The sequence below is a fragment of the Trachinotus anak genome, unplaced genomic scaffold, assembly GCF_046630095.1.
Source record: "Trachinotus anak isolate AG129_WGS33_773 ecotype Australia unplaced genomic scaffold, CSIRO_AGI_Tana_v1 ptg000021l, whole genome shotgun sequence".
Classification (NCBI taxonomy): domain Eukaryota; kingdom Metazoa; phylum Chordata; class Actinopteri; order Carangiformes; family Carangidae; genus Trachinotus; species Trachinotus anak.
The window spans coordinates 19,904,601-19,920,761 of NW_027273872.1; the positions used below are offsets into that span (position 1 = coordinate 19,904,601).

A 16,161-nucleotide genomic window follows, 5' to 3' on the forward strand; every position below is an offset into this window, starting at 1 on the left:
ACAAAGCTCTATGTTTGTTTAACAAATGCACAGATAATACAGTTCATTCTGTCTGAGCATTTGAATAGGATTTCAGATACATACATGAACAAAAACCTCTCAGTGAATAGCTATGTTAGTGACTTTGCATCGACCTTGTGAGCTTTACAAAAATGCAAATTTGTCCATAATCCTAACAACTTCTTCTTTCTACTGTTATGCAATATTTCTGAGAGTTTGCTACTGTCCTGCAGAGCACACTGTCAAAGATTATAGAATGTAGTTGGTTTAATTTTCCAGTTGGATCATTTGTGCATCCAACTTTCTCCTTACTTTAGAGAGTCAGAGAAAGATTCACCTGTTTTTAATATGATCCAGATACCCACTAACAAGCAAGAGCTGTTAAACCCCCTCAGTGCTTGGACTGCTCAACTAAAAGTTTTACCTCAACTTTGAACAGGATAAGTTCGTTCTAAAATGTGTGTGTATATATGCATGACATTTAAGATAATTTTATGCATATTTTTAAAACATGTGAAGGAAAAACAGTCAGGAAAAGTCTTTGGTTGTGTTTGCAGCTTTTGTCTCATGCAGCCCTGCAGCAGCAACCGAGGGGACAATGTGTTCAAACTCTTGGGAGCTCTCAGCACCCTCCGCAGGCTGGCTCTGTGATTGGCTGAGCACTGACCATGATGTCATCACTGCACGGTATAAGGGCTCTGACAAATAGCCTGGGAGACACATTAGAGGAAACACTGCTCAACTAAGGCACTGAGTGAGTGAGGCACACGGAGATTAAGAAAAACAGAGTAGAAAGAAGGACATGTGACACTGAATACTTTACAGGAACTACCTGAACAGTCACATTTCTATTTTATGTGGAAGGTAGGAAACAACTACCTGTGGAGGTTTGTACTTTTATTTTTGGTTGGCTTGTTTGACATATTTTTTTAAGCGGTGCTTGCTGAAGCGTTTTGTGGCGTTGGTGCTGTAATTCCTGTTCTCATTTTGTTTATTCAGACAGATGAGTGCAAATTTGCTAGTGCCAATTTTATATGCACATATGAGTTCTATGAACATATGTTAGTTTTCTTGATGCTTTTTTTAATCAGGCCATTTTTAGATTTAAACTGTTTTCATCTTACATCTTCACCTCTGTGTGTGTGTGTGCATGTATGTGTGTGTGTGTTTTCCACATATGGTCTCTTCAGATGGGAAGCACAACCCCCCCAGTGTACCTCAATGCGAGTGCTGAGATGAACAGCTCGTCATCAGACCCTGCTAAGCATGAGGAGGGCTACAGTGACTCAACAATGATCCTGCTGGGCATGATCATGTCCCTACTTGTCCTGTGCATTGTCTTTGGGAACATCCTGGTCATTACAGCGATCGCCCGGTTCCAGCGTCTCCAAAATGTCACCAACTGTTTCATCACATCCCTAGCCTGTGCTGACCTGGTCATGGGTCTCATTGTGGTTCCTTTTGGTGCCTGTTACATCATCTTTAACACCTGGCATTTTGGTAGTTTCTGGTGTGAGTTCTGGACTGCGACTGATGTTCTTTGTGTGACTGCAAGCATCGAGACCCTGTGTGTCATAGCTATAGACCGTTATTTAGCCATCACATCTCCCTTCCGCTACCAGTCCATGCTGACCAAGTGCAAGGCTCGCATAGTGGTTGTGCTGGTGTGGGTGATTGCCGCTTTGATATCGTTCCTGCCCATCCACATGAAGTGGTGGATATCAGATGATGATGAGGCTAAGGAGTGCATCAAGAAGAGTGACTGCTGTGAGTTCTACACCAACATGGCTTACGCCATCACCTCCTCTATCATCTCCTTCTACATCCCTTTAGTCATCATGGTTTTTGTCTACAGCCGAGTTTTCCAGGAGGCCAAGCGCCAGCTGAAGAAGATTGACCAAAGTGTTGGACGTTTTCATAACAGCGACAACAGCAACCTCAAATCTCTGGAGGCCAGTAACGGGCGCGCCCACAAGAAAGCCAAGTTTTGCCTGCGTGAACACAAAGCCCTAAAGACACTGGGCATCATCATGGGGATCTTCACTCTGTGTTGGCTGCCCTTCTTTCTGCTCAACGTTGTGGTGGCCATATGGAAGGTGGAGGGCGTTGAAATCACCTTCAGGATACTCAACTGGATAGGTTATGCAAATTCTGCCTTCAACCCGCTCATTTACTGCCGGAGTCCTGAGTTCAGGTATGCCTTCAAAGAAATCCTCTGCATGAAGAGGAACCACCTGAGCAACGCAGGGCCCGTGAATGGATACATCTACAGCAGGCACAGCTGGCAGAGCGAGCAGCAAGGGAGGAGTAAGGGCAGCTCAGAGGACAGTGATGCCAATGAAGGGTGTCTGGGAAAAGAAGCGGCGGTCTGCAGTGTTGTGGACAGAGCAGTGGACCCTAACGGGAATTGCAACAAAAGTCTAACGACTGTGACAACTGTCCATTAAACTTGGAGTCCTGAGACATCTGTCAACAGGGTGGTCCATACATGTTTACACTGCTCTCATAAACTTTTTTCCAATTGACTAATGAAGGTAAGGCAAGTCGAACTGACTGGCAGAGTATCTAGAGACTGCTTTAAAGAAACGGTCATAATCATGACCAGCTGAGGAAAGTATTTTTCTCTTCAAATACAGTGAATAGATACTTTAGGTGGATCACTTTTCCTTTTGTTACATTTAGCATATTGATTTACATCTACCTCATCACATCTTTAATATTTCTTAACTGACTATCTAAACTATTTCACACAACTCACTGTCCATAGGATTTGCACTGTAGGGCAGTGTCACAGCTGTTCATTAACTCGAGAAAAGGGTCTGTGGATTATATAGTTCCTAATTATCTGGCTTTTTTTAAATCTCAGATTTCTTGGCAAAAGAACCCACAATTTTTTAATTTATCATAAAATGTTTTTGAAAATCATTTAGATATGGTTCAAAATCCATTTGAACATGTCAATTTGGCACGGATATGAAGTATTTCCACCAGAAAATGGATGAGAAATATTGAAGGATCAAATGTGATGTCTCTTTGGTGCTTTTTTTTTTAAGAAATACATTCCAGCTCAACCAAAATTATAATTTGGCTTCATATTGTTTTCTTTTTTTTTAATGTATTGTTTGAGTGTGAATGATGATCAACAACAGGTGTGGCAGAACCTGTCTCTCTCTCTCTCTCTCTCTCTCTCTCTTCTCACTGCTCAGCAATGTTGTGAGGCCCTGCTCCCGGCTCTAGTGTTTTACAGCCTGTTGCATGAGAGTTTCTGTTGCCAGGAGATAGCACCAGAGATATGAATGTTCCCAGTTATCTACATTGCAATGCTGCAAGCTGAGAAACTGCTGGGGCCGTCCTGTGTGAGACACATGAGAAAACCTGCAAATTTGTATAGGCTGCGTCAGCCAGATTATCAAAGATATGTAATATATTTTAGGGGGAAGAAAATAACTGTTTGTTCAATGTGGGTATTTCTGGGTATATAACTTAGATGCTGTAACTGTTATACGTATAGTTTCAAATGCACTTGCTATTGCGCGTCATGTAAACCAATATTAGGTACAATATATAGCCATTACCAACGTGCAAGGCAAATTATTAGTCTTTCCTGGCCACTCTTTGTGCCAGTAGCACTGTAGCAGCAACAGTTGTTCCTATTGTTGCACAAACCCTGTCTGTTTATTACATCTTGTGGTTGCTGTGTTTCAGCATGTACAGTGTTTACTGAAATCAGAGAAGCTGTTTCCTTAGTCATGGCACAAGGATACAAGCCACACAAAATAATAAACAGTGCGTCGAAATAGGCAAGCGATAACAGTTCCAGGCCTGAGACGCGCTGCTGGTGACTGCTCAGGCCAATAAACAGACATCAGGAAAACAGAAAAGCAGTGCACTTTCGTCACTGCTGCCTGACAATTCCCAGAGTCCCCTCATTGTAAACAAAATCAATCGAACATTTGAATAAGACGCTCAGGACTCCGCAGAGCAGAGTCTCAGCTGCTCCAGTTGTTTCAGTCAGTTTCAGTCATTCACCTTTAAACACTTATTAGTTTGCAGTCTCCAGGAAATTCCCCAATCTAGCTGAGTCCAGCCCAATAATGGAATAAATCAATTATGTCTCCTGTTTAGCTGGAGAATCAGATAACTCCTGACTAAAAACAAGACTGAAGTAGATAAGTTGATTTCAAAGTGTACAGTTCCCAATCTGCATGTTGTGATGAGACTTTCTTTCTTATCACCCATCATAAGATCACAGGCTCCCGGAGAGGAGAATGAGCACTTAGCATGCTGGGCTTTTATTGGAGAATTCATCCCATTTTCCCACACTAAATGGCTTGCAACATCATTAGAAGAGAAGTAATGAAGGTGTTGCACAGATGTACCCTCTTTTTACTCAGTCAGTTTGGCGATCTCTAGTATGTTCTGATCAAAGTGACAGCATGCTAAATGTGGCTACTGAAGGCAGGAGGGGGAGCAGGGATTCTCTGCCAGTCTAAATCGGTGTTAGTGACCTGTGTTTTAGTGCATGTGGCGTTGCCTCTGGAGTAAGGTCGACTGACACCGTCAAAACTGTGAACTTTGTTCCCTCAGAGGAATCTCTATGTACTGTATCGCTAGGTTTAGTCAGCGCTGTTGTCACAGACCTTAGGGACAGACGTAAATACAGTGTCATCATACGTCAGTATTTGCCATGTGAAAAACAAGCTTTCCAGTATGTTGACTTTTTTTTTGTTTTTCTTTTTCATGGATTTACAGCAAAGTAAATGCAGGGGTTGAATGTCATAACAAATGTTTTCCAGGGGTTTTTTTTCAGCATTTTTACTGTACAGCACAAAACAGTTGAAGATTGTAGACCAGATTCTAGATCTATTGTATTTATTCATTTTTAGAAAACGGAGGCGTTGACACTGTGTTAATGATTCACTGTTGGATTACAAAAAAGGTCTGTATTTAAGCCGTCTGTAATTTTCAGAAGCCTCACAAGTAATGGTTTGCATGTCTGCTATATATCTGTGGTGATGTGTTCGTGGATTTTGGTGACATTTCCTTTCAAAGTGATCTGTTGTTCTCCAAGTGGAATAGGTTGTGAACTATATATCCACACTGCTCCCTCCTGGCAGTGGCCTCTCCTTGCACCTCAGCTGTCTCAGAGTTATTAATGGTTACTGTTTCATCAATACACCTGTTTAATAAGGAATGTAATTCATGTCTTCACCTCCCCTTGCCGGAGGACACAACAGTTATGTGCAATGAGTCTTCAATGATTAGCTGGCACTACAACATTCCAAGTACAGCTGATGGTTTGAACCATATACAATTCCTACTGATGCATACGATAACGTCAGTTCTCCCAACAAAGTTTGGACCCAGGTTACTGGTCTGGTAAAATAAAATGTTTAAAGTGGATTCTGGGTTACAGACAAGTCTTAGAAGGTATAACAAAATGTGTCACATACATCTTCAGTGTAAAAGAAAAGAATCTATGACACATTTTGATATGATCAGGGCTCAGGTGGGCTAATGCTAATGCTGTCCTCACTGATCCACTGTTGTTGCTATTGAACAGATTAGGTCCATCACTTACCTGCAGCAGCACTGCATAGCACTTTCATGAAACATTTGTAGAATTATTTGAACAACTGAATCCACCTTTGAGTTCACAAGCTATAAATAAATAAAGGCTGAAGAGTTACGCCCATTAACTTGTACCATAATATTTGTGTGGAAGTTCCTTTTCCTGTTTGTGACTCGAAATGAAGAGTCGTGAGAAACGGTCGCTGTGGAATCTCAGCACAGATGCTGATGAAGGCGGATTATTGTAAATGTGAATCTTCTGATGAAAGCTAAAATATTGCTTCAGCTGTCATATGACAAGTAGACCTATCATATGTGAACGTCTTTTTGTGGCCAGAGTGAAAAAGTCGTCACTCAGCTGAATGTTTACTAAATGTTTGCAAGCTATTTTCGCACAAGTCTTTTTTTTTTTTTTTTTCACTGTTTGTTAAGGTAATGAAACCTGTTACAACATGTGGTGTCCTGTGGTATTTATGAAAGTGTATGTGTCGTAACATTTGTATTGAAATAAATTATGTACATGTTGCATGTAATGTCCTCATTGATGTGTCCTTAATGATCATTAGTGAGAGGAATATGAAAAACAACCTGAGGAATAAGATATGAGATGAGATATGTGAATGCATCAGCCCTGTACAATGACAGCAGTTTCAGTCTATTTTATGATCCAGCTGGACTGATAGACAGAAAAGGATATTATGAAAATGTTTCCATTCTCATTTTGAAACTTCATATCTGCGCAGTACTCCAACTAATCATGGATTTTACAGAGCACCTAATTCTATCCCAGAAATCCAAAGGAGGAGGACAGTGGAGATATACTGAGCCATAAAAATGTCTTCATATTTGGCATTTAGCTGCAATGGAGAGCATTTCTCATGTTTCTTTCAAGCATAACCCTTCAGAGTAGTTGTCATGGTTATGCATGCAGTTTGATAGAAACCAAACGAACAACATACTAAAGCTAATGAGTTTTGTAAATGAGTTCATACATTTCATGGTGAACAGACAACACTGGACACTGTATTTTGAAATGAAATGGTCCTGATGTGCTTTCAACAGGTTCATTGCTCTTTTCCTTTTCCTTATGTGACAGAGTGAGGTCCAAAAGGAGGTAGTTTAGCAAGATATACTCTGTTTGTGAACATACTGCACATCCTGTAATATCTCTCCATCTCTTTATCTTTGACCACCTCACTCTTCCTACAGTTTCAACACACATATTCACAAGACTGAAAACGGTGTTGTGAATTTAGACCACTGAGACTCCCAACCAGCAGTGAGGACTAATCACACCGCTGCAAATATTAAACTAGCCTATTATTTACAGAAGTAACAGTTACTTTCAAAGCCAAGGAAATGCCATACTATATTAGTTTATGTTGTTACAATTCATCGTGTTGTATTTCTACACTGTGTCAGCTAACCCTAGCAGCTCTGCTTGTTGTTGGATATGCACAATTAACACTCCAGCAACCTGAGGCAAACTTATCCATTACATTTACCAGACAAACAGGTACACTAACTCCTCGTCCTTAAAGCCTCTTTCATAATGTTGAAAGTAAAGCATAGTGTTATGTTACAGGGTTACTTTAGAATGCAACAGTTTTTCCGTGTCTTATCAAATAGCTTTTTGTTGTAAAACAAACACAATGGTTTTTCTTTATTTCCCTCTTCATGGATCATCAGCTATGAGGAAGGTGTTACCAGGGACCTAGTTAGCTTTGCTCTCAGTCGTTTAGCATTGATATCCTGTATGTATCCATCAAATGCATCAGATTCTTTTACAGGGTTCTTGTTTTAAAATGAGTCAGCTAGAAACATAAAAAAATTCAGCTAGTAATTTTTAACAAACTAGCTATCTTAGTTAGCTAGTTGGCTAGCCCCAGGTGATAAAATCTAACAACATCTGTAATTTCAGATTACTATTTATTTTTATGTGTTTTTAATCTGGCAATGTCACCATAGTAATCTAATATAACAATAATAATAATAATAGAGTTTACTTTTGATTAAGTAAATAGTATAAAAGCAGCTCACTATTCATGCCCCCCTCCCGGTCTTCACCTCCTCTTACTCTTAAATCCTTTAGAGCCCAAGTTTTCCCCTGTAGTGTTAGACAGGAATTTCAGTTTAAGTTGTGTCAAATGCTCCATGTCTTTCAGGGGTTTAGATGTGCACTGAGGCTGATCCACAGGGACGTGTGCAGACATAAGTCTGCAAAATCTGCCACATGCTCTCTGGACCTTGATGGCCAATTTTCAATACTGACAGAAAAACTTCAAGAAATCATGCTCAGCTTATTTTGCGAACAGTCTGTTGAGGCCTTCAAAAAGGCCCATGCATGGTAATATCTATCATTAGGCTTCAAAGACTCAGATCTTTAAGAGCATGATAAAAAGGCAATTTTCCCATACCTCGACCCAACATGTTGTCTGAGTCACAGTTAAAATTTTAAGAAGGACCAAAGAGGGAAATCTCTCTGGAAAGAAAGGGTCTGTTTTGGTTTGGATAACTATTTTCTCAGATATGTTAATCATGGCAGTGACATACTGCATGCAGGGTGTGAGCATGTGAAAATGTTGACTCTGATAGATCGATAAGTCCCCTGGCACTCTGGTGACTACTATGACCAAGGCACCACAATGTCTGCAGTCCCCTTACTCCCCAGGGCCTAAATATCATGTGTGTGTGTGTCTGTGAGTGTGGATACATGCGCATGCATAGGCGCATCTCAAATCATAGCTTGTCCCCCTCTGAAAAACTAGCTCCACCCGACCTGAGGTTATAAAAGCAAATATGAACTCAAAAGATGTGCCTCATTTGGTTTTCAAGGCCAAAGAAAATGCAATAAAACACGTCTTCAAAAATATTTTACTTCTCAAATGTGCTATATAGATTCTATTTGTCACTACCACAACCACAGAGCAGTTATCCTGTAGCACTCATTAACATTTACATTTACATTTACATTTACTTATTTGGCAGATGCTTTTATCCAAAGCGACTAACAAATGAAGGAGATCAGTGAAGAACATAATTTATCATTGTGTCAAGCTAATTTTTGTTTTCTGTCTGGAGTCAGCCATATGCAGGCTCAGAATATAAGAGTATATTGCCTTTGTCAGATGATTTATGCTGTTGTATGTTCTGTAAGACTCAAACCTTGAAGATGAAGACTGGCTTGTACAGTGTCAGCTCTTTTCCGAGTCCTTTCCTTAAATACAGGAGCTTTGGCAAAGAGATACATTATAGTTAAAGAAACACATCCATGTTCATATGACAGGGAGTGCAAATCAATTGGCAAAATACCAAGATATTAATGAGATGGATGTGACATTAGTGATGTGAACCCAATATGGGATATGGGGGTCAAGGGTTAATCACATAATGAATGATGCCTTAATAGCTCTCTGGGACACATGAACGTAAGTTCGTCCCACACATGCCCCTTATTTTTTCCTCTTCTTCTATTTCCTCTTCAGGCTCAGTCACACCAGTGAGTGGCACAGCAAAATTCATCCCAGTTACTCACTAGCCGTGAAACTCTAGCTTCCAAGCTAACATCTCACATGTTAGCAAGCCAGGAAGATGCTAGCACTGCCTTTTTTCACCTGTGGAAATATGTTCTCAGGATTAAACATTTTATAACTTCTGTTGTCATGGTTACAGTAATAAAAACATGGTTAAGTTATATAATGATCATGGTTGGAAGGAGGAAATGAACAGCAGTCACACATCCATCCACCCCAAGCTCCTCCCTCTGTGGAGTTTGTCGCTATAGAACAAAGTCACCTGACTACTGCGGCCGCTAGAGGGCTTTGTCGCTTGGATTTTGGATAAAAAGACTGATGATGTCTAAAAAAGACCAGTAGATTTCACAGTAAAATGTAATTATGGGTCGTCATAAACTGCTTTCACAATGACATGGAGTCGTTTTTATGGACCTTGGAAACTTGACAGTTAGCAAGCTAATTGACTCAGTCGCTAATGAGACAATGGTTCACACAGTTTATTCAAGACACATACAGTATTTGTATCATCAGCTCCTGTCTCATTACTCTCTGCAAACCAGTCCTGCTGTGGAGAACTCGAAGGTGGTTAAATAAAAGTGAAAGGTGTAACACAGCTAATCAGCCATAATATTTTCATTCATTCTTGATTCTCCATTCCCTCTGCTTACTATTGGACAGTGGTCAAAGTTGAACTTGACCCAAGAAATGTATGCAAATTCATTGATTGTGGTGATTCCATAAAGAAGATTTCATTTCATGATGAGCTTTTTGAAAGCTGGTGCTGGTACAGTGCTTTAAATCTCCTGGTTTTGTTTACTTCTCTCATACCTACTTGTGGCTGCTGGTTTTTGTAAATTAATGACTATGAGGTTGAAGTGGTTCCTGATGTGTTTTCTCCCAGAGACCAAATGAGGACAACACATACTGTCTACTCTGAACAGACATACACTCATAACTGCATACATCTGTTTGAGTTTTTCTATGATGAAAAGTGCATTCTGGCTTCGGTTTAAAGGAGGTCAAGAAGGTTTTTATTAACTGAGTGTGCGGGTGGTCAAACAATAAGTTAACTGCTTACAGTCAGCAGGGACTCTTTTAGGCTACTCCTTAATTTCCAGTGTCAGCCTCATATTTCTGGTTGTATCTAACTTTTTCTTCACGTTGCTGCTGCCAGTGGATGACTTTTGGATTAAATTGGAATAAATCGGCACATTTACACAGGCCAAAGAGGATGTAGTGTAATAATACCACTTAAAATGTGCCTCAGCTCTGTCTATTCTGTCTCTCCTAATACCTCAATTATCTGACAAAATAACTGTCATAATTTGCCTCCAAGTCATCAATTTGACTCTGAGCCAGCTCCAGTGTATTGTATTCGTAATGGTAAGCTATTTTATTTGTTGGTGGCTTTGTCAAGTATCATTTTTACTACCTTTCTAAAGCCAGACCAGTGCCTTATGTAACACTGCAGTATGGGTCTGTCTGGTTTGAAACAAAGTCCTGGAGGAGGGTGAATTTACACAGTGATGCATATTGTGTACAAGAGAGCAGGAATTGACTTTTAGGGAATGTATTTATCAACCAGCACCTTCACTACTGTATAGTACTGTCATCAACAGGACTTTTAAAATGGAAAGTGTACATTAACCATCCCCTTTGTTATCACAACTCAAAAGACTGTTAAACTACTACGGTAACCGTTTGACAAAAATTGTCACTTAATGTTAAATGTGCATGAATAGGTCAGCTCCATTAAAAACTGTTCCCCTTTTTACGTAACTGGAAATCTCACAGGTTAAATAAATAAACACAAACACAGGGAGAAATGACTGTTACCCATGACAGCCAGGCTTGTCAGGCCTCGTCGCTACTAGTCCCCATGTAAATGCTCTTTATCTGTGTGACACCACAGTGATATCCTCCAGCATTCCCTGATATGCACCCAGTGTTTTCTAAATATGAGACACAGATGCTTGTCAGTTGAGTAAACGGAAGCCTGATATGGTGCTGCAGATATGGATATAATGTGAGGCCGGAAAGCAGAGGAAACTAACAAATGCGTCTCAGTGAGTGTGTATGTGTGTGGTCTTATGGGCTTATGGTTAATGTCTGGTAAGAAAAGGTATCCAACACAAAGTCCTGACCCAACAGGAGGAGAACAGCATATGAAATGGAAGCTATGAATTGTATTTAAAACACATCTTGGGCCAACAGTAAGTACGTACGGTATCGTGGGCAGTGCGTTCCATCAGACTCATGTCAGCAGCTGCCACTTTATCAGGCAAATGGACACACACGCACCTTCATTTACACGTTTCCCAATGATTGTCATGGTAAAAGAAAGAAAATCAGTGTAAAAACAATAGAATTCCACCATTTATTTATTTTTATTTCAATAGAAAGCCAGACAAAGGGCATTATTCTTGCAAGGTCCCATGTTTTTGATTAGGATTGTTAAAACTAGCTCAGTGTCAATGAAATAAAGATTTTTTTTTAATTGAATATGAAAAATATGCATTTTTTATGATCAGATCAGTTCAAATCCAAGGAACATGAAAGACCTGTTATCAAAACCATTCACCATCAAAGACATTTACAGCTCCATATGTAGTTCAAGGCCAATGAGTAGAGACAGATACTGTCAACTTGAACCTCTTTTAATGAAAATCTGTACAGATGGAGGGAAACCAGAGTTAATCCCGCTGGCCAAACTTTCATCACAAGCTGCTCTAGTTATTCACCCTGACATTGTGGAGGTGAAAAGCGGGCTCTGACAGCATCGATAATGTTTCAGTTTGCTGTGAGATTGCCCTCACTGGAGCAGTCAACCTTAGACAGTAACTTTTCCTTAATATTACAGCGTGCCCGCTCTACAGTCTCCCATAATGGAACACACTGGAAAATGATGCAGCGTGTGTGTTTGTTGCGGTGGATGTGATAAATCATTCATGTATTAACACAGTGAAGGATAATGTAGCCAGAGAAGAGAGTTATTATCCTCAGGGAATGAGAGGAGTGATGGAGAAGGACAGGGCGGTGTAGAAAAGTGTGACTGAGAGTTGTTTATGTGTGTCCTAAATCATACAGCAAAGCATTCAGTTTCAACACTGAGAGGGTTTTTTTGTCAAGATGATTAAATGACCTCTCAGCGCTGACAAGTAAGTGAACAACTCTGCTTAGATTAACAACACAAATGTGTTATCTTGCGACTGTGTAATGCGATTAAGGGGCTGCAGAGGTGCTGTGGGAGTTTTTGAACCTCTTTTTCGGTGTCTGACAAGAGGACTGCAATCTGCATCTTTGGAAGATGTTTATCATACAATAACTGAGTGATTATTGACTCTGGAGGAACCGATGTGAAAGGATGACGGATAACTGAAAATGTTTCTTCTTGTGTGATGTATTTATTGATCATCAGATCAGTGTGAGGTCCACTACAGATTCACCGTGAAAAAGTGTACGTATGGGTTTACAAACTTTACACACTTTTCTCCTTTTTAGCAAAAAACTATTGAATTCTGAGTGTATGGGTTTTTTGACTTAGGGCTCTGTTTGGCTATTTTACTCATCCCCTAAACAACTCTGGAAGGTTTGACTGTGTGTAGTGGTGTGACCATGGCTCTGACAGAGGCGGGGCCAAAGTTCCCTAAAAGGGCAACTGCTTGGTTGTCCTCAAGACTCAGTTGGCTCAAGTGCTCTCACATCTTTTCTGGTTATTTTTGTGAACTGATAATGCAGAAGTACCACAAAAACCCAAAAAATGACAAATAGGTCCAAGAGGCATTGTGCTCCCTTGGGATCCATGATATGATTTATACTTTTACCTGTATGTGTCTCAGAAAAATCCACTGATAACAGTTTTCATTTCACTCCAAAACTCCAAAATCCCATGTTTATAATACATAAAAACATATAAAACATGAATTATTCAGGGTATTTGCCTATAACAGAGATTTATCTCTGTTTTTTTCTGTTCAATTGATTACTTTTCTGTAGGCTCTCTCTTCTCTTCCTCACACATTTTGTCTTGTCTACCTACGTAGACATGCTCATGCTTATGCCTAGGGTTTTAAATAACTGTATTAAAAAGTACACATTGTGGCCATTTTTAGCGTTTGATATGTTATTATTGGTGTTTACTAAAACAGATTTGCTTCAGTGTTCCAAAAACACATTATTTTTCTTATAGTGTATATCTTATATGAAGGATATAAACACAGAAATACCATTTTTCATGACCAAAATATATTTATTTTGTATTTTCTTATGTATTCAATTATTCATTTTTTACATTCATAGTTATGTCATTTTTTGGTCTTCATATCTTACACTCTATGGAAGTATAATGCATTCACTTGAGAAAAAAAAAGCTGCTCTGATTTTCTGAATTAATGAGATTATTATCTCAGAATTCTGAGAAAAAGTTTTCATTAAAAAAAAATCTGCTGTTTTGTTTGTTTTTTTTTCCTCAAGTCATTATGCTTCCTATTCACTCTCTCTGAGGTGCTTTGTTAGAGTTCGGGGCTCTCTATGTCTCTATGATGCTGGTAAATCTGAATTAGCAAGCTTTTGTGCTACATTGTGGATAATTTATCTTTGTAGGATGCTAATGGGCAGCACTGTGGGACATACTGACATCAGTAGATCTAGGAAGTAAGGCCTGGACCCCCAAAAAGGTCTTTCAAGCAAATGAGAAAAGTAGTTTTTGACCTGACAGAGATACTCCCTTTGGAGTGTACTTTGAGCCTTGTGACTTTGTGGACCATTTACGTGCACAAAAAGCGTTTTAGCACAATATAGGTATGGTGTGCAAAGTTAAATGGGGCATATGGAACAATACTTTAAAACAGCGGTTCTCAAAAGTTTTCACATCAAAGACCCCTAAACAGACACAAATTAGACCACACACCTCCATCTGATAACATTTTTGTTTTTCAATGTTTATTTAGACTAATTGTTTGAAACACATGAGCAAAATCGTCATACATTCTGTCATTATGTTACTTATGGATGAAACTTACAGTGAAAATAAATTATTCCCCTTTTGGTTGGGGACCCCACTTTGAGAACCACTGCTTCAAAACACCATTCACCAACAAAATTTACAGCATAACCTGATGAATTATAGTAAAAAATATTCAAACATAATGTGAAATGGAATCTTACAACAGACTGAATTATACTATGTAATTGAGTATTACCTATTAAACATCACAACAAGCATTAATTTTACCAATAAGTTGATGAAAACTGATGTTATTCTCTCTGCCAAACTAACAAAACAACCTCCCCACAATTTACAACTATTTACCTGAATCACTGCTGTGAGGACCACTATTAAACTTATGTTGCATAACTGATGCAGGACGTGAAGGTGACTGCTCTGTAATGGAAAAAGATAAAAAAGTTGGGGAATATATAGAGTGCAGAGCACTGTGCACCACACACATTCACACACTATATACAACACATTATTTCTAGAGCTATAATTACATAAATAAAGTCAATATCTATCAAAATAATGTATTTATGTTCACATTCAGTTTGCTTCACTATTTGTGTGACTATCTCCCTTGAGCAAAAGCTAGCAACACAGCCAAACTGTGGTGGCTGATGGCTGCTGATACTGTGAAAAGTGCACAAACCTGAATGCTGACTTCGTCTTGTATAATACACTAAAACAAACCACACGTAATATCACCTCAAACCCAACTTACTGACAGTTGCAGTTGTCACTTTTGAGAATGAAATAAAATCCAAATATCTCTCCCGCCGCTCTTCGGCTTCCCAGGTCACAGCTACAGTTCTACGAGGGAACATCAGGGATGACCTCGTCTGAAAAGTCATCATGTGACGTAAACTGACTGACTGGAGCCAGATAAATTGATTTACAGCTAAATTATTATTGATTGTAACATGTTTCTCTTGATAAGGGCCATGGGCAGGCACAGAAAAAGAAAAAATAAACATACAATATGCTTTGACAAAAGGGCACTTTGGACATCAAGGGGCAAAGGGGCAGGTGCTGAAGCACAGAGACCCCCCTCTTCATGTGCATGATCTTTGTGCATGTTCAGTCATCAAGGGTTTACAGTTGAAAACAAAAAAAAATTAGACATAGATGTACACAATACCTAGACTTAAATAAAAATGGTTCAGTTCACTTGGGCATTTCAAACTTTTTTTTAAAATTATTATTCTCTTAGAGCCTGAGACAGTCTTTGTAAAGAAGTTTCATATGACTTTATTGAGCTGTAAAAAACCTTTTTGGCCTTACATGCTCTCCACTTGCTAATGTTTACTGAATACACCTGAGTAGCAGTTATATACATTTATGACTCCTTGGGTTTCCATTTAGTGCTGTTTGAAACAGTTATATTTCAATCTGAGAATGTCATTTAGGACAAAAGGGTACTGACATTCTCCTTGTTTTAAAAGGACGTCATGAGAAAAGGTATTTGATAAAAAAGGCTATTCATAAAGTCACACTACCACGAGCTGGAAGATATTAATTAGCTGTTGTTTAACCTGCCGACTACTAATTTGTTTTCTTAGCTTTTGAACCTTTGCTCTCTCCTGTGCCAAAGAAATCAGACAATAAGCATCACATTTTATGCACTTAGGGTTTCACATCCTGTTAATTGGTGGAGAAAACTCAAACTTTTCTGCTGTTCTTATTAATGAGCTTCTGTAGGTCCACATAAGTATTCAATAGACTGCAGAGCATGATCTTGTTATTAAAACTCTCTTAAGATCGTTTGAAAGTAACCCAGGGGTTACTTAAAAAGGAAAAACAATTCAGTGCTTGTTTTGGCACAATTGGACTTGTTTTCAGCTTGCGCTAAACTCATGTCTGTCGGGGGAAGGAAGAAGCCCTGCAACATCACTCAACATGCAGATCATGTATGTAAACATTCCTTCCTTTGGCTTGATGTGTTACAACAATCTGATCCTCAGCAGTTCCTCTTTGTTTGCTCTCGCCTGCACTCTTACTCTGACTTGCTTACTTTTCTCTGCCATTTTCTGTTATGCCAGTACCATAAAATGTTGTGCTAGTAATATCTAATCCCAGTAA

At 39.2% G+C, this 16,161-nt stretch overlaps 1 protein-coding gene across 1 annotated transcript; it reads left to right on the plus strand.

Annotated features, from left to right (window-relative positions):
* Positions 1 to 717: 717 nt before the first annotated feature.
* Positions 718 to 6,099, plus strand: adrb2a (adrenoceptor beta 2, surface a). The gene is made up of 2 exons (XM_071457857.1): positions 718 to 887; positions 1,191 to 6,099. The coding sequence occupies exon 2, from the start codon at positions 1,191 to 1,193 to the stop codon at positions 2,445 to 2,447; it is 1,257 nt and encodes a 418-aa protein (XP_071313958.1). The 5' UTR covers positions 718 to 887; the 3' UTR covers positions 2,448 to 6,099.
* The last annotated feature ends 10,062 nt before the right edge of the window (positions 6,100 to 16,161 follow it).